The sequence below is a fragment of the Falco cherrug genome, chromosome 1 (genome assembly GCF_023634085.1).
Source record: "Falco cherrug isolate bFalChe1 chromosome 1, bFalChe1.pri, whole genome shotgun sequence".
In the NCBI taxonomy this organism is placed as follows: Eukaryota; Metazoa; Chordata; class Aves; order Falconiformes; family Falconidae; genus Falco; species Falco cherrug.
The window spans coordinates 80,565,383-80,589,859 of NC_073697.1; the positions used below are offsets into that span (position 1 = coordinate 80,565,383).

The 24,477-nt window shown below is 36.8% G+C and overlaps 1 protein-coding gene across 8 annotated transcripts in view; it reads left to right on the forward strand.

The window, feature by feature from the left end:
• RAPGEF2 (Rap guanine nucleotide exchange factor 2) overlaps nt 1–24,477 on the forward strand; it is a 199,003-nt gene that overhangs the window by 94,660 nt on the left and 79,866 nt on the right. For 5 of the 8 annotated variants that reach the window (XM_055699703.1, XM_055699655.1, XM_055699475.1 and 2 more), the window contains exons 5-7: nt 11,359–11,434; nt 14,074–14,241; nt 16,939–16,956. In XM_055699703.1, the coding sequence (XP_055555678.1) occupies nt 11,359–11,434; nt 14,074–14,241; nt 16,939–16,956 (262 nt within the window). The remainder of the gene's footprint in view (nt 1–11,358; nt 11,435–14,073; nt 14,242–16,938; nt 16,957–24,477) is intronic. The other 3 variants (XM_055699593.1, XM_055699424.1, XM_055699757.1) reach the window with 1 other exon arrangement.

Here is a 24,477-nt window from a genome sequence, read left to right on the forward strand (position 1 = left end):
TAGCTTATTTTGTTGCATTGGTTAGACACACCTTCTTAATCCCAGCATTAGGATTTCTAATGGAGCATGTCACCATTTGAAGTAATTAACAACAGTAATCAATCTCAGAAACATTGTTCATCTTTGCTTTTGCTTTTGTTCTTCTGTACATTATAATTATGTGATTTTCATTTGATTTTGACAGATCTCACTGGTATCTTTCTAAAATTTCAAGCTGGATTTTAATATTAAAAAGCTGTTAACTGAAATGATAATTACTTGCATACATATAGGGTTGTGGAAAAAAACGGAGTGCTCTTTCTGAGAAGTTAATGAGGGGAAAACTCTCTGTGTAATAAAGTATGTGGTTATTTCAATGTGAGACCTGTTATACCTGGATATATTCACTGCTGCTCACATTGCTATTTAAAGTTATCTATCAGAAGAAAACTGTTGTTTTTTCACAATTGATATTGCAGCTGGTGAGATGACCTGCTCTGCAATCCGTTCCTTCTGATTTCAGGTGCCTTCTGATTCAATTTATTAGTATATAAAGTTTTGAGTTTTAGTACAAACCTGCAAAACATAAAAAAACCCCGCTTGAAAAAACTGCATTGTGAGACTCCTTCTGAGGGTAAAAGGAAGACCATGTGTGCTTCACATGCTCCCTGGGTTCATGGGCAAGTTTTCTAAGTGTAATGAACTGAGAAGTTATCTGGTCATTGCTTACCCCAAAATAACAACAAAATGAACTTTGTGCAAAAACAGCATAAAGAATACCCAGGAGGGGGAAGTATACCCATGTGGAGAGGGGAATGGGTGCGCTGCAGAGCAAGGAGGTGGTGGCGATACGCTGGAGAAAAAGACCATTTTTGAGCACGGTGGTGAAGTTTTCCCAGCCTAGGGAGCAAAATTAACCAGACAGAGAGGACCAATTTAAATCCTCAAATTGGAGATGACTTATTACTGCTGAACAATTATATTTAAAAGACAATTAAAACAATATACAGAGTGGAAGATCATGCTCACCAAAATTAGCGTACTCTACAGAACAGGCGAGAGATACCTTAAGAGTCCATCCTGTGCATGCAAGTGCAAAACTGAAAAATCTTCTTTTTTGTGTATATATATATATATTTATATGTCTGTGGGGTTTTGCTTTTTTAAAAAACTTTTTTTCTTTTTTTAAACAAAATGTCCAAGAAAACTCTTGTGAGAAGTCCAGTGTAAATCTATTCTGGGATGGCTGTCCCTGCATTTAGGTTTGGGATATTTGGGGAAGAGCCTTTTCTTTGCCTCATGTGGAACTCTGGTGATTTGAACTTCTATAGACAGCTTCGGTGAAGGACAATCTTGATAAGGTGAAATAATTACTTTTACTTATGTATTTGCAGGACTACAGAAAAGTGGAAGGAATAAAAAGTATTGTTTTGATTATTAGCATGATTCTGCTACTGCAATTCTTCTACAGTGTTTTTAACAAAGTGTTATTCCGTACTGTAGAAGACTTTAACTTGCCTGAGAGTTTTCTGTCAGGTAACACTAATGTTTTTGAATGTTTCTGAAACATAAATCCAGGGACACTAGACATAGCGTAACATGTTAAGTGAGGGATAATTTATTTTCAAATTATTATTTAAATAGCTAAACCAAAATTGCCACTATTACTTCACTGTTTCAGTTTGTTTTCATTTACACTGGGAGTATGGAAACTAGTTATTGAGGTCACGTGTTTAGCCCTCCATGTGAATGAATTTGTTGTATAGAATGAGTTTGGCATGTAACTGGGGGTGGAAAATGTCAATATGTATGGTTTTATTTTACTATTAAAAACCTAGATGACCTGTGAAGTCACTAAATTTTTGTTGGGTTTTTTTGTGTGTTTTTGTTTTTTTTTTAAAAAAAGATGACAGTTTCCAATACTTTCATTATGAAAGTCTGTAGGGTGACTTAAAAAAACTTACTATATCTTTTTCAAGGTAAAAAACCCAAACAGTCTTCATTTAGGAGCTAACATCTAACAGCTTTGTATGAAGTTGGAAAAATGCTCCTCTGTTTTAATGAATTTCATGAATGTTAATAAGCCAAATTATGTTCAGACAAGGTCTTGCCTCTTAAGTAATGTTTTCCTACTATTTCTCATTCTTTGAGACTGTTATGGAGATGTTGTGATGTCACAGTAATCTCCATGACAACACAGACATCATTAAGATGATAAGATGAAGCATAAGCAAGGCTGTCTTTATTCAAACCATTTATTAAAATACTTTTTTTTTTTGTCTAAAAGAAAAGGAATAATAAAAAAAAAGTAGGTTAGGAAAAAAGCTTGCATCTTTGAATGTTTTCCAAGATAAGATGAGAACTTCTAATTTAAAAATCAAACAGGGATTTTTTTATTTTTCCAAATAAAAATCTCTTCTGCCAGCTGTTCTGATGAGGTACCTGCCTTCTGGCTTTCTATACTAGAGATGCTGCAAAGTTGAACTGCTGCAACAAGCTAAATTTTGTTGTTGCCACCACTATGTTCCAGTTTTGTTTATATATTTGTGTATATAGTTTATAAATACAGATCTTGATTTTCCAGGAAATTTTCATAAACACATGTCTCTTGTTTGTTATATACAAAGAAAGAATCACAAAGTACCCTAAATGGTATTCTAGTCTGAAAAGTATTCAGGATCACCTGTTGTTCTAAAAGCCCTGAGCCTCTACCTCCATTTGCAGTAAATTTGCAAAACAATTCATTTTTCTTTATAGCACTTTTTCAGATTGGGTTTTTAATAATTTTTCAACTTAACTTTAGTTTTAAGGTAACATTATAAAAAGCTGAAGTGAAAAGCAACACACTTGAAACTTTACTAATTTTTTTTTACGTAAACTAGTCAAACTTGCTACCGTAATCAGTCTTCTAACTAGATAAAATTTCAAAATTAATCACATTTTTCAAAACAGTAGTCTGTACTAAAAGAAAAAACTGTGTGAAGTTTACAAGGCATATGTTTCAAGGGTTGACCGAAGGGACTTTCTCTGGAAGCAAACCTCCAGAATCTGGCTAATTTCAAATTATTCACTGTCAGTTTTCAGGAATTTCTTTTGAAGTGCTTTCACTAGTCAGCTATAAATTACCAGATTAATGCAACCTCTGATCTTCGTTGTATTTGCATAAGAAATAAAGAAAAATCCCTATGAGTATTATGTTGATAAAGTACTATAGTCTGTCATCTGTAAGGATGCTAACTAAATGTGTTCAAAATACTGATGAAGTTTGCTAAAGCTTTCAGCTGGAGTTCAGATTAGCTTGCACACATTTTTAGCCAGAATTATTTAAAGCATTAATACAGTATTAAGGTGTTTATCCTATAATTTTGGTGTCCTTCACATGGACTGGTTAGTCATCTGGCATTCTCTGTCTGACTTGCTGGGCTCTTCCTGCCTTTACACCCTCTTGCTCCAGCACCAGTGTTATTGCCCTTGACCCCATGATTCTTCTTCCTCCACAGCAGTGGGTAGTTTGCATCCTAGGTCCAGCAAGGAGCTGCAGTGATGTTTGAGGACTGTTTTTCTTTTTTCTCTTGTGAAACACCCCTGCTCCAAAGTCTTATTAAGTGGCATGTACTTAGCTCTGATGTTGCAAGTAAGTCCCTTCCCTGACATATGAGCTGTTGTATCTGAGACTGTAAACATCTAAGCTATCGTATAACGCTGGATAAGTCTAATCATCCTTATCCATGGTATGTAGTGAGCTCATGTCTCCAGGATTTGCAAACAGTGACAGGTCCACAAATGCCTCTTCAACTCATATTCCAGTTGCCAGCATCTCAATTTTCCTTTCAACTGAAAACCATTTCTGTGAAGCAGCTCTTTGCTCTCGCTCGAAAAAAAATAAATTACTGGAAACGTAATAACATTGTGAGAATTACGTGAGTTAAAAGAAAAAAAGAAAAAGAAAAAGAAAAATGTGAATCTACTGATTATTTTGATATGCAGATGACTGCCATTTTTTAATCAAGAAGTAATATTTAACACCAGTCAAAACCAACTTGGGCTTCACTTGCATATTTGCCTGTTTCTAAAAGACAGGCACTAATTTCAATCAGAATCAGAGAAGTCAGCCTATATTATATAGAAGATCAAATTATCTGATGAAGAGCCTCTGTCTTTTAGTTGACAAATCCTTGTTTTCATGGTTTCCATTGTGCAGCTTTAAGCGTGGGGAAACCTGCTGCTGCCTTCCTTCCTTGCATCATGCCCAGCAGAAGGCTGTTCCCGATAGAGCTGCTCTGCATGCATGAAGGGCTCTGTCTTTTTTTTCTGAGGGGTCAGAAAATGGCCATGCCAAATTTAGTTTTCGTCAGAACACTTAAGCCTTCCCCTAGGGATGGCTTGTGCATGTATACACACTTCTAAATTGTAACTTCCTTTTTATTTCATCCCTGGCAAGGGTGAGTTGGTGGGAGGAACAGTCTGGGTTTCACAGCACATTCACTGAAAGCCAGCTATAAACCTAGCTTGGTTAGAATAAGCCGTTAAGAGGGACTGATGTTTTTCATTCTAATCTGGATGTAGCAAAATGAAATGTGATGTGTTTTAATAGAAAAAGACACAGGAGGAGGAACTTGACTGAATCCTTCACTCTGTATCCCAAATAGAGTGAAGGATTTGAAGAATCTCTATTCCCTGATAGAATATAGTCCCCATTTTTTTCCCTATTTAGACATCTACTAAATACTGCTCAATAATATTTAATTCAGGAATTCAGCGTGACTGGTTTGCTTTAGACCTACATCTAAGCATTTTGGCATTGTTGCAAGTTAAGTGTTGATTGCTGCATCAAGATTTGACTTTGGGGTTTGTCGGAGACCAGACATTCTGCACATGTTTGCTTCTGTATTGTCAGAGAATAATTGACACAGTGATGGAAAGCAGCTGCTGGTCGTGGCTGAGGTCACGGCGCTGGTATGAGGAACCAGCACCAGGCAGCACGTGCAGGCGGGACCTGTGGCAAATGATCATGCAGAGGAACGGTGGCTCCTCTGAGCTCCGAGTTTGAGAAGCTGGAGGGTAGAGGGAAGGTGAAAAACACAGCAGAGAGCACTTGAACGTCAATAGTGACGGCAGTAACAGCGTTTGCAGGGTGGGTGCTACCTAATAGCAGGTGAAGGCTCTGTCTTACACAACTTCAAATTCTAAATGTGCTTAATGCAATCCCTCTGTTTTTCATTTTGGAAGTTTTTGGTGATCCTCCTAAAGATAGATGTCAGCTGAAGCAATGTCATTTTCACAAAATTAGTTGGGAAGTATTTGGTTTATGTAGCTTAAGATCTTGTTTTTATCACGAGTATGTTAAAAACTCGAAAAACTGAACTCAGCTGTGCATAGCCTTATGCTTGAAGATTTATTCAAGTACAGTCTCAAAGAGAAAAGGACTGGTTTCATGGAAGGTGGAAGAGGGAAAATATTTACTTTGATGTCCGCGTGTATTTGGAAGTCCTGCACTGGCAAATATTGCACAGCATTGATCTTACACCCATAGTACATCCCATTTGAAAATTTCAGGACAAAGAAAGTTTTTGAATATCTGATTTCTAGAGTTTTAGCACAAATTGTTGCAATACTCATGCATTGTGTTTCTATTTCTAATATGTTGTAGATTTTTTTTTAAGCAAGACTTACATTGAATTTATTTTTTTCCATAAATATACCACAGAAAATTCTAAGAACTTGAGAAACAAGAAAATCTTTTACTTGTATTTTTCCTTGCATTAGAACATGTCTAAATGGAATATGCTTTTTGACTTAGAGGAAATGCCAATTAAATACTTTATTCTAAACTAGCAGCTTTGTTCCAAATATTGCATTTATAAATACATAAAACTATAAGAGTATTTTGCACTTAATGTGTTGAAGAATGCGCACTATATAGATGATCACACTTTGTGGAGCTTGCTTTGTGAGACTTAGATGTAGTTTTACTAAGAGTTGCAAAACATAGGGGGATTAATTATTACTTTAAGCTAATGCAAGGTGGTGAATATCAAAAGAAATAAATGTTTAGACACATTATGGGGGAAACCCTACATTTTTATATGTCCTTTTCAAAATAGTTGTTACTGGTGAAATTGGGTTTTCTGTGAGTGATCCTTGATCTTTAAAGAGGGAGGAAGAAAAGGGCTTCTCAGTGAAAAACTTTTTCTTGGTGTTTGTCGTCAGTGGAGTTTTATTCAGATTCTGCATCGTTTTTGATGAATGCGTTTACATTCCAGTGCTGAGAAATAATTTTCCATTTGGGAGCTGGGCTGACGTGAAAACAGGAATGTGGAGGCCCAGGGCGAGGGGACAGGGCTGAATGCTGATAGGGAAATGTTCCCTCTTCAGTAGCTGCCGCCTTGCCTGTGAGCTTTGAAAAGAGCGTCTGTGTGTGCATGTACCAGTATGTCTGGGGACCTGGGGCAATGGATGGGTCACGTCTGGAGAAAGCTGCGTTGCTCTCCAGTGTCACGATGATAATAGAAAGGATAGAAGGAGTCACCCTCAATACCTGGAAGTTTTTGGCTGTCTCTGTGTGTAAGCGCTTATAAAATTTAATGTGTTGCTTGTAGCTCTAGGTGTTTCATTTAATTGAGATACTTTGTTGTTTTGTTTTATTAGTACATGTAATAAACTTGAAGGGGAATAAATGCAGTCAGTGGTCTTAAATTATTCTCCTTTTGCTGTTTGTTAGCTGCTGACATATTTGCACTGATTGTAGTTTTATAATTGTAAAGGTGTTTTTAATGAAAACTGAAAGTGAAGTGCAATCTTTGGAAACATGAAACCCTTAGCTTTCCCTTAAAACTTGTCTGCTATTAATTAGTGTGTTGTAAACTGTAATACATCTGTTCTTTAACCAACTGTGTATGTTTTGAGTATAATGAGTTCCAAGATACGTATATAGTAAGGTACGCTTACAGAGAAGGGCACTGTCATCGACAGTCAGTGTAAACTCCATTTTAGAATGCATTAGAATGGAAATGAAGTTATAAGTTACTTATATGAATTAAAATACCTGTTTTTAATACAGTGAGCAAAAGGGTTTATTTAGTACTAACAAATTTATTTGGAAATAATGCTTTTGAATAGTCAAGTGGGAAATTGGACTTTTGTCAGTTGCTTCAGGGAATTAGTATAGTTAGGGAGCAGTTGCTTGGGCACAGTATCTAGCCTTCTAAGATATAATTATTTTTTTAATCAGCCACTTTCAAATTTGCTACTGTAAAGTAGATTCCTGCAAATAAAATTGTTTTATATATCTTTAAGGTATTTTTTTAAGGTTGTTTTACATTCATATCATGCACTCAGTAGCTTTATGGGGAATAAAAGTAACTGTGACAGAAAAGGACTCCAGAAGTGAAATTGCCTCTAGGACAGGTACTAAGGAGAACATCTGTGAAGTTTAATACTCAAGGAGCCTCAAGTCAGAGCTTATGTGGTAGCAGGGAGAAAAAGTGTTGGAAAAGCTGCTGCAAAACAAGGATCTTTGGGGAATTTAGGTGAGGCAGCAATATCCTAACCAGACAGCCTTCTGGCTATCCAAATTACTGATATAACCTCTACATCCCTTCTCAGGTGATTTGCTGGATGTTGTATGGTTCTCTCAGGTATATCACTGACTTAATAGTTGCAAATGAGATATTTTTAGAAGTTGAAATGAATAAGGCTTAGGTAGGAAGAGATTTTATCTTTATGTATTAAGACAACTCTAATTAATGTTATTAAGGAAGGATATGGTACAACCAAATGTGAAGTGTCTATTAGGTACAATTCTCTACCACATTTTAAAAATAAACGTGTGATTTAACTGTAACCTCCATAGTGAAGTCATATATCCATAGGCTTATTTCACACTACAGTAGGGGGAGGAATACATTTGTCAAAGCCCTATCCATTGAAACCCGCTAATAAAGGCTCTCTATGTTTTATTTTAGCTAGCCACTGCTCATGTAGACTGTGTATGTTGTGATAAATCTGGGCAGTCAAACTGACTTTCTCCGGGAAGTGTGGCATCAACATTTGGAAAGAACAGTGTCTAGCAAAAGTTACTGAAACAAAGCTGGTTATTACAGAGTATGTCAGCCCTTCACTGAAACTTCGTCTGCTGCTCCTGTTTCTGTGTGTTACCTGGCATCCCTCAAGCTAGCTTGGGTGCCAGCTTGTGGTCCCTTGTATGAAGTTCCCCTCTCTATGTATGATGATTTATATTATTATATGTAACATATAAGGTATTTTATAAAAAGCTGTGCAGCTTGGGGTTTTTGATCGGCTCAGTAAACAGACTGTATTATGTGTTGGGTATTTGCTTCTTTTTACTGCTTATTAATGTTTTAAATAACTTTAAAATCTTAACTTTAAATCGTTTGTTTGGTGGCTTTCCTGTACCTCGTGGCTGGTTACTGCAGCTAGGGATTTCAGCTAGAGAAGGGTGTCACTGAAGTCCTCCTTTGTTGGTCCTTGCTTTTTGCTCTTGTGGGAAGCTCTGACAAATAAATTAATTCTGGTAGAATTGACTTTGATATCAGTCTTCTGAACTGAAACAGCGGGATTGGTGAAGCCCAAAGACCCCTGTTGTTCCTCAGTTGCATGTCAACAGCTGTTTGTGTGACTGTGTGTAGGTATTGCAGTGTGGTTCTGCAACAGATAGTATGCAAAACTGTGATGGATGTTCTACTAAAGTCAGAGTTGGACACTTCTGAAATGTCCAGATATAGTGGACAGTCACAAGAGACATTCCTAATTCTCCCTGGTTACCTGAATTCCTCACTGATGATGAATTTCCAGTAGCAGATTGGAAGTCAAGAGGTTTAGCTGGTGTGGCGTATCTGAGAACTGCAACACTTGAAGGGTCATTTAACTTTCTGCCTTGATTTACTTGTCTGGCCTACAATACTTCACAAAGATTATGGAGTTTGTTTGCAGCCTGAAAAGCCTCGTGATCTTTGGTCAAAGATAATATGCATGTGTGATGCACTGTCTGCTTTGATAAATTTTGTGCTGTCATAGGAATCTGAGCAGTACAGCGATGACATGGTTATTTGCTGCAAGAATCAGTGTGATACTGGGAACAGAAATTAAGAATATTCTTTATAGTAGCTCAATGCATGCCTGCTGTCTTAATATGTTGACTACTGTTCCCTTGTGCTGAAGGGTAAAATCCAAACAAGTTATTCAAGAGCTCAAAAGCACATCCAAAACAAGCTGCTGCTTTTTACTGAGTTTGCTAAAGCTTGAAACTTTTGGCTGTCAAAAGTGATTAGCAATGGACAGAAGTTTAAAGCTGATACTTACAGACAGCAATAGAGGAAGAAGAAATGGTGGACTGGAAAAGTGTATGTGCATTTTCTATTGAAATTGGTGTTTGCTGTGAGGCTAGAAAGTGACCTGGCAAAAAATACAGCAATAGTGTATTCCAGACCAAAACCAATGGTTACAAAAAGGGGGACAAGTATCTACAAGAGAAAAGGGAGTATTTCTGTGTTTGTTTTCAGTTAGAATATCAAATAAGGTGGCTTCCTAATCACCATTTTTGCACTTTTGTTTTTCAGTCATTGAGGTGTTTTACTTTCCTTTCTCACCCCTTCCTTTCCTTTTTTTTAAGGAAAAACTGTGTATATGGATCAGGTTAATGACCAAGAAAATAAGTTTGTCATTTCTGCGACAGTCTAGTGAATCAAGATAATGGCTTCATTTTCTGGTCTCTTAAAGAGTAGTTGAAATGGTATAAAATTCAAGATGGCATTGTAAAGCAAAGCACCCTGTGTTTTGTTGCTGGACTATAGGAGGAAGCATGTGTTTGCCCCTAGGAAAATAACATTTTGTCGAGAGACTTCTTTATTGAATGTTTCTTTTCAAGGGGCTTAGTATTCTGGAAAATTTTTTCTATTGTAGAAGTCCCATGTACCATTAAATGCGATTATTATTTTGATGAATAAGCACAGCTGGCACTTCTTTTCAATATCTGACTGCCTTCTTTTTGAGCTATAAACGTGCTGTTGTCAAGAGATTAGCCTTTGTGGTAGCAAGTTAAATTGTTCATTTCTACTAATCAGTAGGTGGGATAGCAGAATAGATATAAACTGGCTAGCTACACTCTTCCAAATGGTGTATGAAGTTCTTCAGTTTGCTTGTTATGAAATAAAGCTTTAAAAAGTTACTTTTCACAAACAAAGTCATAGCTTAAGTGTGTCACTATGGTTGTGTGTTACAGGCTTGGGTAAAGTTCAGATTTACTGATTTACAATTATATTGAGTCTGGTTTGCTTTTCATAAACTTACGTGACAGCTGTTGCCCTGTGAGCTTCAGATAGGAAGGATTTCCATGCCTGTTGCACAGTGCCAGTTGAAGAAAGGGAATGGCTAAATGGTTCCTTGGCCCTTGGCAGATTTTAGGGCACATGTGTTACAGCAAGCTGCAAGAGGGGTCCTGAAGGTCCAGCTGTTTTGACTTCTATCCTGCCTTCCTCTCTGCAACGGGAAAGATCTGGTGTTGACCTGGCAGGCTTAAATACGAACTACCTGGCAGGGGAAGCACACACCCCAGAAACTAACTTTAGCTGGTTGTCTTTTCTTCTGATGGCGTATGATTAAGGATCTAAAAATAAAGGTTTTGTATTTCACTGAATTATGTACTGGTTCTCTGCATTCCACCTTTACTGCTGCATTTTGAGGATTCTTTGCAGTTAAGCCTGCAGAGACACACATATTCATTTAATACAGGCAGAGCACTTCAGAAACTGAAATTAAAATAGCTTTCTATTTTATCCTACAGGAAGCAAAATAGTATTATGCTTAATTATTGCACTAAGGTGAGAATGTGTCAGGAAAAGCAGAACAACCTTTTGTCCTCATCTTCAATTTGGGAATACCCTCGCTTTCAGCATACTTATTTTGTTAATTTATTTTAAGTAAAAAAGAGCTAATTGAAGTTGATCAGGCTTTTCATTCTTTCCTTAGTATGCTAGTTAGCTTTCTCTATAGAAATGCAGATAGCTTAGGTAACTTAATGCTGTAATGCCAGAAGATACTAGATCAAACTCTGTAATGTAGTTCAGAATCACCCATGCATCTTCTGTAGACACCACTTGATTGACACTTGTTTTAGTGTTGATAGAATTACTTAGCAAATACTCTTGGCAAACTATATAAATACAAAATACACAGCTGGTGGTGTCCTTGGGTATTAGTTACTTGTCAAAGGACATATGCATGAAAACTTGTTTCATACAGAGGTAAGTACATTTTTTTTTTTCTTCTGTGCTTTACAATATCTGGAGAAGATGCAAATATGCTTATGGATTGTGTTGTAAGTCTGACTTCTGTTCTGATTGAACTATTTCTGTTCTTCAGTTTTGGCAAGCGTTCTGCAGGAAGCTTCAGGCGTGGCTGTGAATGCATTGTTTTAGAGCCATCTGAAATGATTGTGGTAAGAATATTTTCATTCAGTTTGTTTCAGATTTTACAGGCCAGCTTTGGTAACACTTCAACTTCCAGTAAAACTTGAAGAGTTTTCTGTTTTGCACATGATCTTTTTATAAATCTAAGATGTCATACATAATTTTCTTGGCATTCTTTGCACACATACTTGCATTGTTTGAGTGATAAAGGTATCTTTTTATTGTTGTTACATTTACTCTTGCAGATTTCTTGTAAAACTGAAGTTTTCTTCTGCTAGCAGAACAGCAGAACAGTTTGTGGGGTTTTTGTGTATGGCTTTTGGGTTTTTTAAGCTGTTTTATTATTATAGGTAGGCAAAGATGCTTTAAAGGATTAATCTCATTTTAGCTAAAGTAATAAATAGTTGATTGAATGAAATATTTCTTCTCAGCTGTCTGAAGTTTTAAGAAGCAGTTTGAACATTTTAAAATTCTACCAACTTTTCTGGGTGAAGGTTATTTATTAGCAGTAACTGCTGTGGTCCAGTGGCAGAACAGCATTGTCTCTGAGGGTTCACAGGCTTGAAAGTTTTGTAGTTGCCCACCTGAACAAAGGCATAACCAATGGGCTAAATGTTTTTCTCTGTCATTGAGAAGTCATCGATTACTAATACCGGCAAGACGGTTATCTAAGCCATATATAGATGATAGTTCAGATACTGGCTGTGACACTGAGCATTCTTTTCCTAAAGTTTCTGTAAAATTTGTGGAAGCTCAGGAAATTGTGGTATAGCTTTAGGCTTGCAGAGAGATTAGGTTACTCTGTTAAAGTTGGTTGTTAAAAAAAGTAGCTTTTTAGCTTATCTTCATGCAAATGCAGGCATGCTTTCGTGGGTTTTAAGCTCTTTGTGATTTCGCTATAAGCAGATAAAGATGATTGTATAATGGGATCTTTTTCTATCATTTGATTATGTATCTCCCTCTTCCAATTCTAATTAAGAAAATTGTCTTATGGAGCTATGGAGACACAGAAAGCATACATGAGAATGCCAGTTGCTTTTTTGCTATCCCTAAATAAAGCTCTCTGTAACTTTACTTTGTAGAGGAGCAGCTCCTCAGCAGCAGCCCTTTATGCCTCCCCACTGGCCCCTTGACTTGTCTGACCAGTTTGTGTTACTCTCACCACTAGAAGGATACAATTTAGTTGGGGATGTCTGTCTCCTGATTCCTCAGTAAGTTACAAAGAAGAGATTTAAGGATGGACATGGGGAAAGGAGATGACTAAACAAGAATCCACAAGAAATCTTGTCATCTTTTAGACTGATGGGTAATGTTGGGCTGGGGCAGGTACTCCCACATGTGTCATATTAGTCCAAAAAAACCCCCCAGACCAACAACTAGAGTTTTGGGAAAGCTGAAATGAAACATTTGACTTCAATCCAGCCTTTCAAAGGAATAGTTGTACCTTGAATAGAAAGAATCCCATCCCCAGAGTTTGTTGGGTGCGGTAACTTTCAGTCTCTGGGCTGGATGGAGTCGCTTTGTGGGGAGGAGAAGGGGGAGAGGTGTCAGGTGTGAGTGGAACTGTGTCAGATGTGAAACAGATGCTCAGTGGTGGGGGGGTAAGCTCTTCCTGTGCTCATCCCCTTGTATTAGTACACTGAAAGGTGTATTTAGTGACTTGAGCTGACTAATACGTGATACTTCTGACAGACACACTGCAAATTCTGAGTAATCTTTTGTCTAAATCTCTTCTATGTGCTGAGAAATATGGAGGAACCTCGCAAGGTGTTTTGTAAGCTCCTACCTACATCTTCAGAAATACTGTTTATCCCTGGGGGGTGGAAGTGAATAGGAGTTAACTGAGTCCCTATAGATAGGCAGTGCTGACAGTTGTGGTTTTTCCCCCTCTCCCCCCGCCCCCCCCCCCCCCCCCCCCCCATTTCCCTGTTAGTTTTGCGTAAGGTTTCTATTAGTTGGGTCAACACAGAAGAGATGTTGATTTTCAGCCAAATTACTGTAAAAAGATTGTTCCTTTTCAGGAAAACCAGAATTCCTAGTTCAAATATTTTCATTGCAGTATACTGTTGTGTGTAATTTAGGACTATTACTTTGAAAAGTCTGAAACTGAGATGGCTGATATATATTAGGATATACCTAATAGGTATTTTTTATTCTCCCTCTTGCTGTTTTGAAGGGATTTGTTTTTATGTAAGCTCAGTCTATTAGAAATCCTTCTTTTATGTCTTCAAATTATTTGCAGTAAACAATAAAACCAGTAATGTCTATAAAGGAGCAAAGCCTTTGCCATAGGTTGGTTAGGGAAGATACCAAGTGACAGAGGTCAGTAGGAAAACTACCAAATTCTTTCTCATACCAGTTTTCTTTTTGTAACATATTGAGTAGTGAAATGTTTGTATTTATGCAAGAGTAAGAAGTGGGAGAGGAAGGGAGAAGATTTTTCTTCTGTCAGTTTTGAAAACTGGCCGTATTCACTGATACTGTTCATAGCAGTGGGGTTTTTTTTGTTTTTTGGTTTTTTTTTTAAAGTAGTGGTTTCACTATTAGTGCTTAAAATGCAGGAAATTGAAAGCTAACTGCCATTGTTTGAGAACAGGATTTGTTGTTTTTCTAACAAGAAACATTTTTATTTCTTGTGGGAAATGACACTCTTTTGCATCTATTGTAGGTTGATTACATGGATGAAAATGAGGAGTATTTTCAACGTCAAGCTTCTCATAGGCAATCTCGAAGAAGATTTAGGAAAATCAACCAAAAAGGGGAGCGACAAACAATTATTGATACTGTTGACCCTTATCCTGTGGGGAAGCCACCTCTACCTAGAGGCTACCATACGGTAAGCTGTCTGTATTTATGGTTCACAGAAACGTAAACAGGAAGATTACTGAAAATAAGCCAATCAAAATGGCTAAACTTGCTGGCATCTTTAAACAAGTGTGCTTTGGTAGGGAAGTTTCCCCTTAAAATACTGTGAATTTGACTCCATCAGTACGTGAACGTGTGTGCAGCTTGCATCTTAGTTCAGGGTTGAAAGCACATTTCTTATGACCATGAATGTCCAGTCATTATTTGGACTTATTATACATATATTTGAAATTGTGAAAGAAATTATGTTCTCGTTTCCTTTTGATATTGTTACTGTACGAATAGTTTAGTGTACAGTGTTAAAAGTTCAGTTGTGAAACACCCATTCACATATATGGTAACAGTGGTTGCCCAGGAGGGACTGTGCTGCATTGCAGTAGGCCAGATTCTTGGATTAAATATGTCATTTCATTTTGGTATCCAGAATTTAAATGTCAGATTAACCTTTACTGGTCTCTGCCTCAAGAGCCCTTTATTCTGGGGTTTCAGTGAGCTACGTAGTCTGCCCATCATCAGGGAGATCATTTAGTCATTTTACTTGATTTCTGTTTTCTTCATTGGGGTAATCTTGTATGTGGAAAGCTTCCGGGCTTTCTCTTGAGATGAAAATAAAAAATATTTTATATGGCTTTTAAATTGAGAAAAACTCTATTAGATTAATGTGTTTGTTTGGTATTGATTACAACTGTAAGCAAAATACTGGAAAAGCTGTTTGTCTTTGGCTCTCATTTATTTAAGACCTCAAATCTACTAGAACCGTAAAGGCATTCACATAAATAACTTTGTGCATATCTAATCTCATTGAGTTCGTTGGGCTAATTTTTGCACAGTATAAGCTACATGCATATAAATTTGCAGGATTAGAGCTTTAGTGTTTTTAAAATACTGTCTTTGATCCAATGCAGGGTTGTTTGGTTTTTTGTTTTTTTCCCCGTTTTTCCTTTTTTATCCTTATTCCTTGCCTTGTTTGCCAGTTCCCTGTATATTCAATGTGCATCTGTAAGTGTGTAGATGTTTGATTACATCTGTTAATTATACAGGCTTTTCCTCATGAGTTGAATAATTACATTTTATGCCAACAATTTGTTTTTGTTTATACAACAGCTTTTAATGGTTTAATTTTCAGTGCAGTTTTAATTGCCTCTAAATTTAATACGTATTGAGCCAGTTCACTTAGTTTGAAGATGAAACGTTTTACTAGTCTGTTTTTGGAAAAATACGTGTGTAGTATTGGACTTCGTAGGAACTACAGGAAAAATTGCTTTTCTTCGTAGTATTTAGATGTGTATGTTGTGCTTAGCAAACAGTTCTAGTGTGATTTTTATCTAACTCTAGAAGGGCAATATTTAGATTACACACAGTGCCATTTGCATTTGTAGGTCCTTGCCTGTTGTATAAATTTCACTTTAGGTATGCCTAATAAATTTTCTTAAGCTTAACTGGTACTAAGAGCAAAAGCCCATTGTGTGCCATTCTGTTGTGCGAGTTCATAATGATTTTGTGTATGTGTTGGGAAATTCATTGCAAGCGAGATTTCATATTGAGTTGGAAGAGATTGCCAAATAAACTGTAAAATTTGCAATAATTACAGTCAAATGTTGCTGTAAAAAGTATAATATGAGGCATATGACTGACTTCCCCCCCCCCCCCCCCCCCCCCCCCCCTTCCTTACCCAAAGCAAATGAGTCAGTCTCAAATGAGTTTTACGATGTAGTCAAGACTCTTCATGCTGGCCCATTCCCTCCTATTTTACAGTATTTGGTGATCTTGTATACATTGTTCTCTCATTTACTTCTGCTAGCAGTATTATTTCTATCGCTTTAACCATACATGTTAAAGGCTGCGTTGTCTTTTCTCCTTTCCTATTTTATGTCCCTTGACCTCATTTTTTTAGTCTTAATTTCTTGAAAAACTTACTGAAGAAAGCAGAGATTTTTGAAACACGGGAATTCAAAACATAACACATATCTCGTGGGCTTGTTGCCCGTCTATTCTTTAGTCAGCATCTGTCAGGGTCTCATCTTTCGTTCTTCTTAGTTTTGGATAAATAAAGCAGCATGAAAAAAATGCAGATGTTCAGATATTGCAGTAAATAATGTGTTAAATTCAAGTTGAAAAGGATTAATATGATGCATTTGTTTTCAGTCCTTGTGGGTATATTCTGGTTTAGGTTTTCAGGTACATGAGTTTCAAATTAATAAAGCTGCTTTGATAGCTCCTCAAAATCTTCACAAAATATGTAATTTTCTTAGGTTTTGGTTTACCCTAAATCTGTAGTTACTATGTAGAATGATTTTTTTTTTTTTTTTTTTTTTTTTTGGTCTTGGGTATATTATTAATGCTTTATTTGCAGTAGTCTCCGAATGCTTTTCTTCAGAAAGTTCAAAGTATTTTCTGAAGGAGTTCTACATCTTTCTGAAAACGTATGCAAAATGTAGAGCTTTAAATGAAGTTGCTAGGCCATGCTTTCCAAGAATAAAAAATTAAATGCAGTACTCTCAGTTGTGGCATGGCTTTATGCAATAGAGTCAGCTTGTAGGAGATGGTGGACCCTCATTAACACAAATTTAACATTATCTTCATAGTGGTGGAATGTACTATGGCATGTCTGATAATGTTCATCTTTTCCTTTCCTCCTATATGGCATTCATTTCATTTTGGCTCACAGGAATGCACTAAACCTCAGGTATTGTAACTTACTGTGTATGGTCCCCTAAAAATTTACTTGTGGGTATGCAGTGTGATATCATAATTCTGATGCAATGTTATGACTAAAATTGCCTCCTAGCCTTTGCTTTGATACTTGAGCAGTCTCACTATGATATAAAAATATTAATGTCAGCGTGGAATCTGGTGACAGTATGTCTCTTGCCCAGCTTGACTGACCTTTCTTCCTTGCTTTGACATCCTGTGATTTTATACAAAATGGAGCAGAGTAAGCTAAAGGTATATATAAAATATTTACTATTTGACAAGACACTACTGGGGTATCTCTTCCATAATCTTAATCTTTTATTTTGATTTAAAAAATAGGCCTGTCACTGTTGAGTACCTGTATGTCAGTAGAACAGGGAAATGGAGTGTGACAAGATGAGCACCAAAGAAGTAACAAAAAGTTTTTGTTAGCTGGAAACTTGCAAGGATGCTTCTTGCTTGTCTTCCATTCTGATGATGTGTACTGATTCGGTATAAAGAAGCAGGATTTTGTAGGTTCCTATCAAAGTATGTGTAAATGGCCATTATTTGAAACACAGGTTTGCCAAGCTGGGGAGAGAAGTGTTCCCAAGTAGTCGAGTATCTTGGAATGGTACCAAACCAAACAAAACAATAGAAGCTTTACCTGACATTGGATCTCAAATGCAGTTGTAGTAATCTGTAGATTTCAGTGGCATCTTTTAAACTTAACTTGTATTTGTAATTGCATTTGTCCATGCCAAAGTGGGAAAATACTAAGCATCTACCAAATACAATGTTTGATAAGAATGTGTCTTGTCAAACTGTTAAATGTCTCCACTGTTACACTTGAGAAATCTTTTTATGATAGAGCTGCAAACAAATAAAAACCTGTTCTTTTTAGCTTTCAAAATTCTTTCTTTACTCAAGCATTACTTTGGTTAATTCTTCTGATATTTTGTCAGGAAATGCATTTATTTTGAATAAAGTTCCTTCTGTGTCACATTGTTCAATTAATTTTTTAAGACTTAGAGGGTTCAAATTTCATTGGGGTTCCAGTATTGTAGACAAGTGACTTCTGTGCTGAAATGCTCACTTTCTTCGGTATGCGTGGTGCCTCTAGGAACAGTTTCTTACCTTCAGACTAGTGCTCACCAGTTCTTCAGTGGAATGATCCTGAGTAACCTATGCTTACTGAAATATTACATCCAAGAGTGATAACATGCTTCTCAAATTATGATAGGAATTTGAAATACTTTGCAGTATTTTGATAACTCACCCTAGTGCTTGAAGGGCTGTTTGAAGTGAAATCTAATGTTGAATCTTGTAGATGTTACTTTTTGAATAAGTGTTGCTGATTTCTAGGGTGAGGAAAAGAGAAACCTCTTAATGTCTAGAAATAAAATAAATGTGTGTTATCAGGCTGATAAAATGGCATCTTTTTTGCCACCAAATGGTGGTAGTTTAGTAAAATGGATCTGTTCTTTTTCAGGGAAGAAGAAAAATCCTGATAAGTTTAGGGTGAGCTGTTCTTACTTGAATCTGGAAAACCTTGTTCAGATTTTTTGGATAGAATATTTTTGCTTTTGTTTCTAATGAGCCAGAAACTGTCTTTAACTAGTTTAGTGTTAACATCACTTTACTTAATAATAGAAATTGGATTTTAACTTCTGGGTGTGGATATTCTTTCTGTGTGTATCTGTACTTAAGGCTACTTAATGTTCTCAGTGAAAGGCCCTTGTTTTGAGTGACTTGACTGAAAGAGCACGGACTCTTTCTCCTGAGAATTTATGTGGCTTTTCTTTGGCTTTAGGCTGATTTTTCTTCTTCTTTTAACTTTAAAATAGAGTAGTTAGCTATGGAGTAAATTTAAAAAGTGTAGACTTGCTTGTAATATCATACTGCTGATAAACTTTGTGGGTGCTTCTGTGCACCTGTGAAGAATTGGTCATGCCCAGTCTTGAGTGTGGCTGAGCATGTTAATCATGTATATCATGCGTGACGTGTTTAGTGTAAATGAACAGAAGTTTGTAAAAGAAAAATAACTGTCCAAAATAAGATGCTGTTTGTAAGTAGCATAGAGGTTGCAAGTAGTAATTTGCAGCTCCTTGGTTTGTGATAGTCTCCTGTGCTTTAGACTTGGTATGTAAACTGAGATGTGGGCTTTTACTTGTTGTACCCGTAGCCTTTGCTTTGCTAAAGGCAAAATATCAGCGCTTACTGAGGAATATTTAGAGAGGTGCAGGCAGGCCTGTAGATAAAATGCTGAGGCACCTGTGATTAGCCCTAAGCAGCAAGTGTGGTGTGTGGCTTTTTCCTCTGTGAGAATCTGTCCAGATTTGAATTAGTTAACAGGCTTATGAAAATTGCTACTAGTGCATCTTCAGCTGGGCTTTTTAAAACCAGCTGCTAAAATCCCTGCAAAAGGTCTCTCTGCCTTTCTTATCCCATTGAGCTTGAGATTCACATGAGGTGACAATCCGTTTATCCGGTGTCAGAAAGAAAAGAGCAGTGGGCACGGAGCCATCAATAAAGCCGGCTTCTTCCCCAAGTTACAAGCATGTAACAATTTTATCCTCACACGCTGTGCTGTGGAGAGCCAGTCATCATCAGGCCAATGGGTTAAGGGCAAGCAAGTATTGTCCTGGATTTTGTTTGAAGGAGGTGACTGAAAATTTGAATGAGAAGAGGACTGGAAATGAAACCATGTCTAATGTGTCTGTGTCAAGTCTCATCTGCAGCCATGACTCCCTGAAAAAATGAGGGTTTTTTCTAGCTTTTTTAGTTGGTTTTTTTTTTAAGTATTAGAACGTGCTTACTTGTTCAGTAGCAAATTGCAGAAACCTTGCTGCTTGCCCTTATCTTCTCTTATAACTAGTAGTGCAAAGCATTGGCAAAGTAGCCTTTTTTTCCTGATAACATTTGCATTCGTGCTGTCTGCTGAAAGTCTAAAATTCCTGGATTGACAATTTATGTTCAGATTGTTCTGTTTTATGAAACAAATTTGCCTTTTCCTTTGCCTGCAAAATTACATTTTAAAAATCAACTAAGCTGTTGTATGTCGTATTTCTACATTTAGGAAGGATTTTTTTAAAAATATGAATTTTTGAATTTTTTGTGCCTGAATTTGATGCAGAAGCCAGGTTGTTTTCCTTTATTCAGTCTGTGTGGCTACTGAAGTGATGTGGAAGTTTACAAGGTGACAAGCGGTGTTTGCTTGTGGTTAGTATAATAGATGAGAATTAAAAAAAAAATAATCTCTTCTAGGACTTTGTTACAGATGTCCAGTATAATTTGGAATGAAACTTAATGTTAAAACCCAGCATAATACAATTAGTTCTCTGCATGTATATTTATGTTTATGTTGTACAATACATATTGCTGGATGTCTTTCAATGGACCACTACGAATGATCATGAAATACCTCACATGCTTGCTGCTTAACGATTTGGCCTTTACAATATTGTGATATACCTTGATATAATGTATTCCTGTTAGTGCATTGTATTCTATGTAGTAAATTGATGTCAATATTGTAGTGTACTTAGTCATCTTCATTACATATAGAATGTCAGTGATTTTAGTTAGAATCAGGGGAAACAGTTGTCAGATACCCCCTCTACAAGCAATTAATTTAAAGGAATACTGTCAAATCTTTCAAGCCTGTAAATAGCTGCAGCTTTTAATGTTCCTGATGATTTTTAGGATTATCTAGCACTTTCATTCTAATACAAGTTCACTTAGTAAAACAAAAAACAAACCACAGAATCAGTTGAGTATTCATGTTTAAAAAAAATAAAATCACATTGAAAAAAATTAGGAAAATTATTTGATAGGGCAGCAAACAAGGAGATGTGGACACACTGAAAGCCTGACTTATATAAAGGTATAAAAGATATGGAGAGGTTGTGGGGGAAAAGCAGTTTTTAAACATCCTTGACCTTGGAAGTGTTACACAAATCTATTTACAAAGGAAAAAAGGCACAAGAAAACCTACTGGAGGTCCTAGTCAGCTACATTTGGTCATCAAAAATGTTTGGGGAAGCAGGATGTTTGAGGGTTTTGGCTTCAGAGGCTTCTATGAGTTATGGCAGCTGAGCCTATTTAAAAAGATTAATTTTTGAACGTGATGTTAACTTAGTTCTCCCCCAGACAGAAGAAAAAATGTGAAGAGCAAGGAGAAAGGAAGCTGAGATGGTTCTGTTATGTGGTGTATGAAAATGAAAGCCAAAAGATCACCTCACTTAATGACGCCAATTTTTATTTATGTTCTTGGTTATGAAAGAAATTAGTTTAAGTAATATAAGCAGAGAAATGGTAATTCAAAACATGATTGTACACATCTAAATTTACAGTGTGTTGTACAGTGTTACAGTACAATGGGATGTAGCATCGTAACTAAGGGTGCATTAATCACACGTTTGCACACATAATATGCGTTTGCTCAAACAAATTTGTCTCTAGTGATAACAAATTCAGTATGAAATAATTTGTTCAATATTTCTAGTATTTATATTTAAAGTAAAATAGTATTGCTTGTTTTATTAAAAGAAAGGGGCTAATTCTTAATATTGTCAAGTGCAAGCATCCTTTTACCAGGAAGGGTATTTAGTTATTTTGTTCATTTACAAAACTCAGTATGCAGTTTCAAAAGCAACTGTTTTTATTATTCCATGGAAGTGATAATCTGCTCATGACTTGGAGTGAGATTGATGTGTACATCATACTAGGAAGTAATACAAAATGCTAAACAGATATGTGGTTTGTACATGTAATATTTGAACACATGCAATAATACTAATTTCTGAAGCGTGTGACTGTTATATATGCAGGTGTATTTTGAAATGAGACACTGCAAAAGTTGTGGGGTAATCTTATCTGAAAAATGAAATAATGATTTGGCCAGTTCCTGTTAACCATTTTTTGTGTAGAAGTTGGCTGTTTCTTGATGGGAAAATCCACTGGTAATGTTATATTGACAATATGTAATTCCCGTCCCTGTGTTCTGTGTTTTGTGGCAAAACACAACCTTTTTTTTGCCACGTGGCTGTGTTGTGAGGGACTATTATATTTAAAGTTATGTATTATTGCTAATATATGAGCAATGCTATCATTTTATTTTCTGTGGCACCCGAAGCAGAACAAAATTGTTAGTTCATCATCCTTTTAGTAATGTCTACTGGCAAGCTAATGCAAAATTAATGACATGCAGTGTGTTATTTACTCAGCTTGCAGCTTCTGTCAGAGGGTGTCTATTTTTGTATATTACATCACCCCTGCTGTAGAACTCATATGTCCATTGGGATTTACTGTTCTTCTATTCCCTTTGGAAGGGCTCACATTGGTGTCATAACTGGATTTGTAATTGTGGTTGGATTTGGAAATTCAAAGAGAAACATTGAAGCTATGCAGTATTTTCTGCAACTGAAGTGTCAGTAATATTACTGAGTTTCTTTTTTTTAGATACTTTATTGTCACTATGTCCTGTCTACAGCTTTCAGAGTTACCAATACTTTATGACCACACATAGGTGAAACTCTGGTTAGTAATAGCATTGATTTTCCAGAGTATTGTGAGTTTTTTGCTGTTACTGACTTGTGATGTGCTCTTTTATATTATGTAAAAGATTGCTTTCCTGAGCTGTAGGGTATAAAACTAAATGTCATCAAAGCAGAAAGTTGTTCATGCAGCTGAAAAATGAATTTTTCATAACTCTTTTCTTAACTGATCGCTGTATAATGTAACTAAATACAAATATTGAATTTCCACCACTTAAACTTGATTGGAGCTGAGGAGGATTGAACAACCAGACACATACACGTGTTCTTAAATATTTCTTAAATAGGATATCCTCATTAGCATAAGAGGATGATGTTTATTTAGAAACAATGTTTGCATATAAAGTGCATATAGGGAAATGTGATTTGCCTATGCATTTATTTGTAGAATACCAATACAGCTCCTTTTAACACTGGCATCTCTATACAGGTGAGCATCAGGAATGATAGTTCTAATGTGGGCATTTGTCCACTAAAGTATGGAAAGAAGCTGTCGGTTCATTTTTTCCCAAGCATCTGAGCCACTGTTATATGAGCTGTGCTTGACATAGTGACTTGAAGATAATGCGATTAGTATTTGGTGTCAGTCTTCCCACAAAAGATTCTGTTTCTGAGTACTTTTAGTAGTGCTTTTGTATTTGATTTGAATAATTTAAAATTACCATTTTGATGACTGAATTTCAAGGCTTTAAAAAATTAATAGAAGTAGTAGTTTAAATATCCTGAGCAACTAAGGAAGTGTGTATAGAATGGAGGTAGGGGAAAGACAGAATATTCTGAGTTCCAGGAAGGCCGGCAGCGTCCTGGCTGGTGTCTGAAACGGTGTGGCCAGCGGGGCAAGGGCAGTGACCGTCCCCCTGCGCTCAGCACTGGTGAGGCCGCACCTCAGGTACCGAGTTCAGGTTTGGGCCCCTCGCTGCAAGAGGGACAGGGAGGTGCTGGAGCGTGTCCAGGGACGGGCAGCAAGGCTGGTGGGGGGTCTGGAGCACAAGTCTTGTCAGGGGCAGCTGAGGGAACTGGGGTGTTTAGTCTTGAGCAAAGGAGGCTGAGGGGAGACCTCACCGTGCTCTTCAGCCGCCTGAATAGAGGTTGTCGTGAGGTGAGTGTCAGTGTCTTCTCCCAGATAACAAGTGTCCTCCAAGGACAAGAGGAAACAGCCTCAGATTGTGCCAGGGGAGGTTTAGATTGGAGATTAGGAATATTTTCTTCACTGAAAGGGCTTTTTTTTGTTAAGCATTGGAACAGGCTGCCCAGGCAAGTGGTTGAGCCACTGTCCCTGGAGGTATTTAAAAAGATGCATAATGTGCTGTTTAAGGGCATGGTTTAGTGGTGGACTTGGCAGTGTTAGGTTAACAGTTGGAGTTGATGATTTTAAAGGTCCTTTTCAACATAAATGATTCTATGTTTCTAAGTGCAGAAAGTGAGTTATTCTTTCACTTTTTGTTTTGGATTTGCAAACACATCTTTCTTCTTGGGCAACTGGCATATGTCAGTTTCTCACTGGTCTTGCAGTTACCAGTTGTGAAAGGGGGGAAAAAAAAAGGCAAGACTGTTTTTCCATATTTTGAGATATTGATGTTATAGTCATGTCTGAAGGCTCCACCAAAGACTGGAACCTATTCCAACACATTTAAACATGAACCTTTCGTGACGAGTTTTGGTGCATGAGTATCAAATGAGTTTGAGATGAGGAAGGAGGAAATTAAAGGCAATACAAGAATTTAGTAATAAAACAAGAATGGTAACCTGCAACTCCTGGCTTCTAGTCTGGTCATGATCTTAAACAGTAATCTGTGAAAGTAAATTAGAACTACATTGTGCATATCTCGTTTAACATAGCTTGGATTTTCACGTGTTTGAAGCTTTGTGCTACTTGTAACTCTTGCTGTGTGGAAGTAATGCTTTAATTTCTATTTGTGAATTTTTTCAAGATACTTTTAAACAAAAAGTGCCAAAAGTCTCTAAAACTAAACACT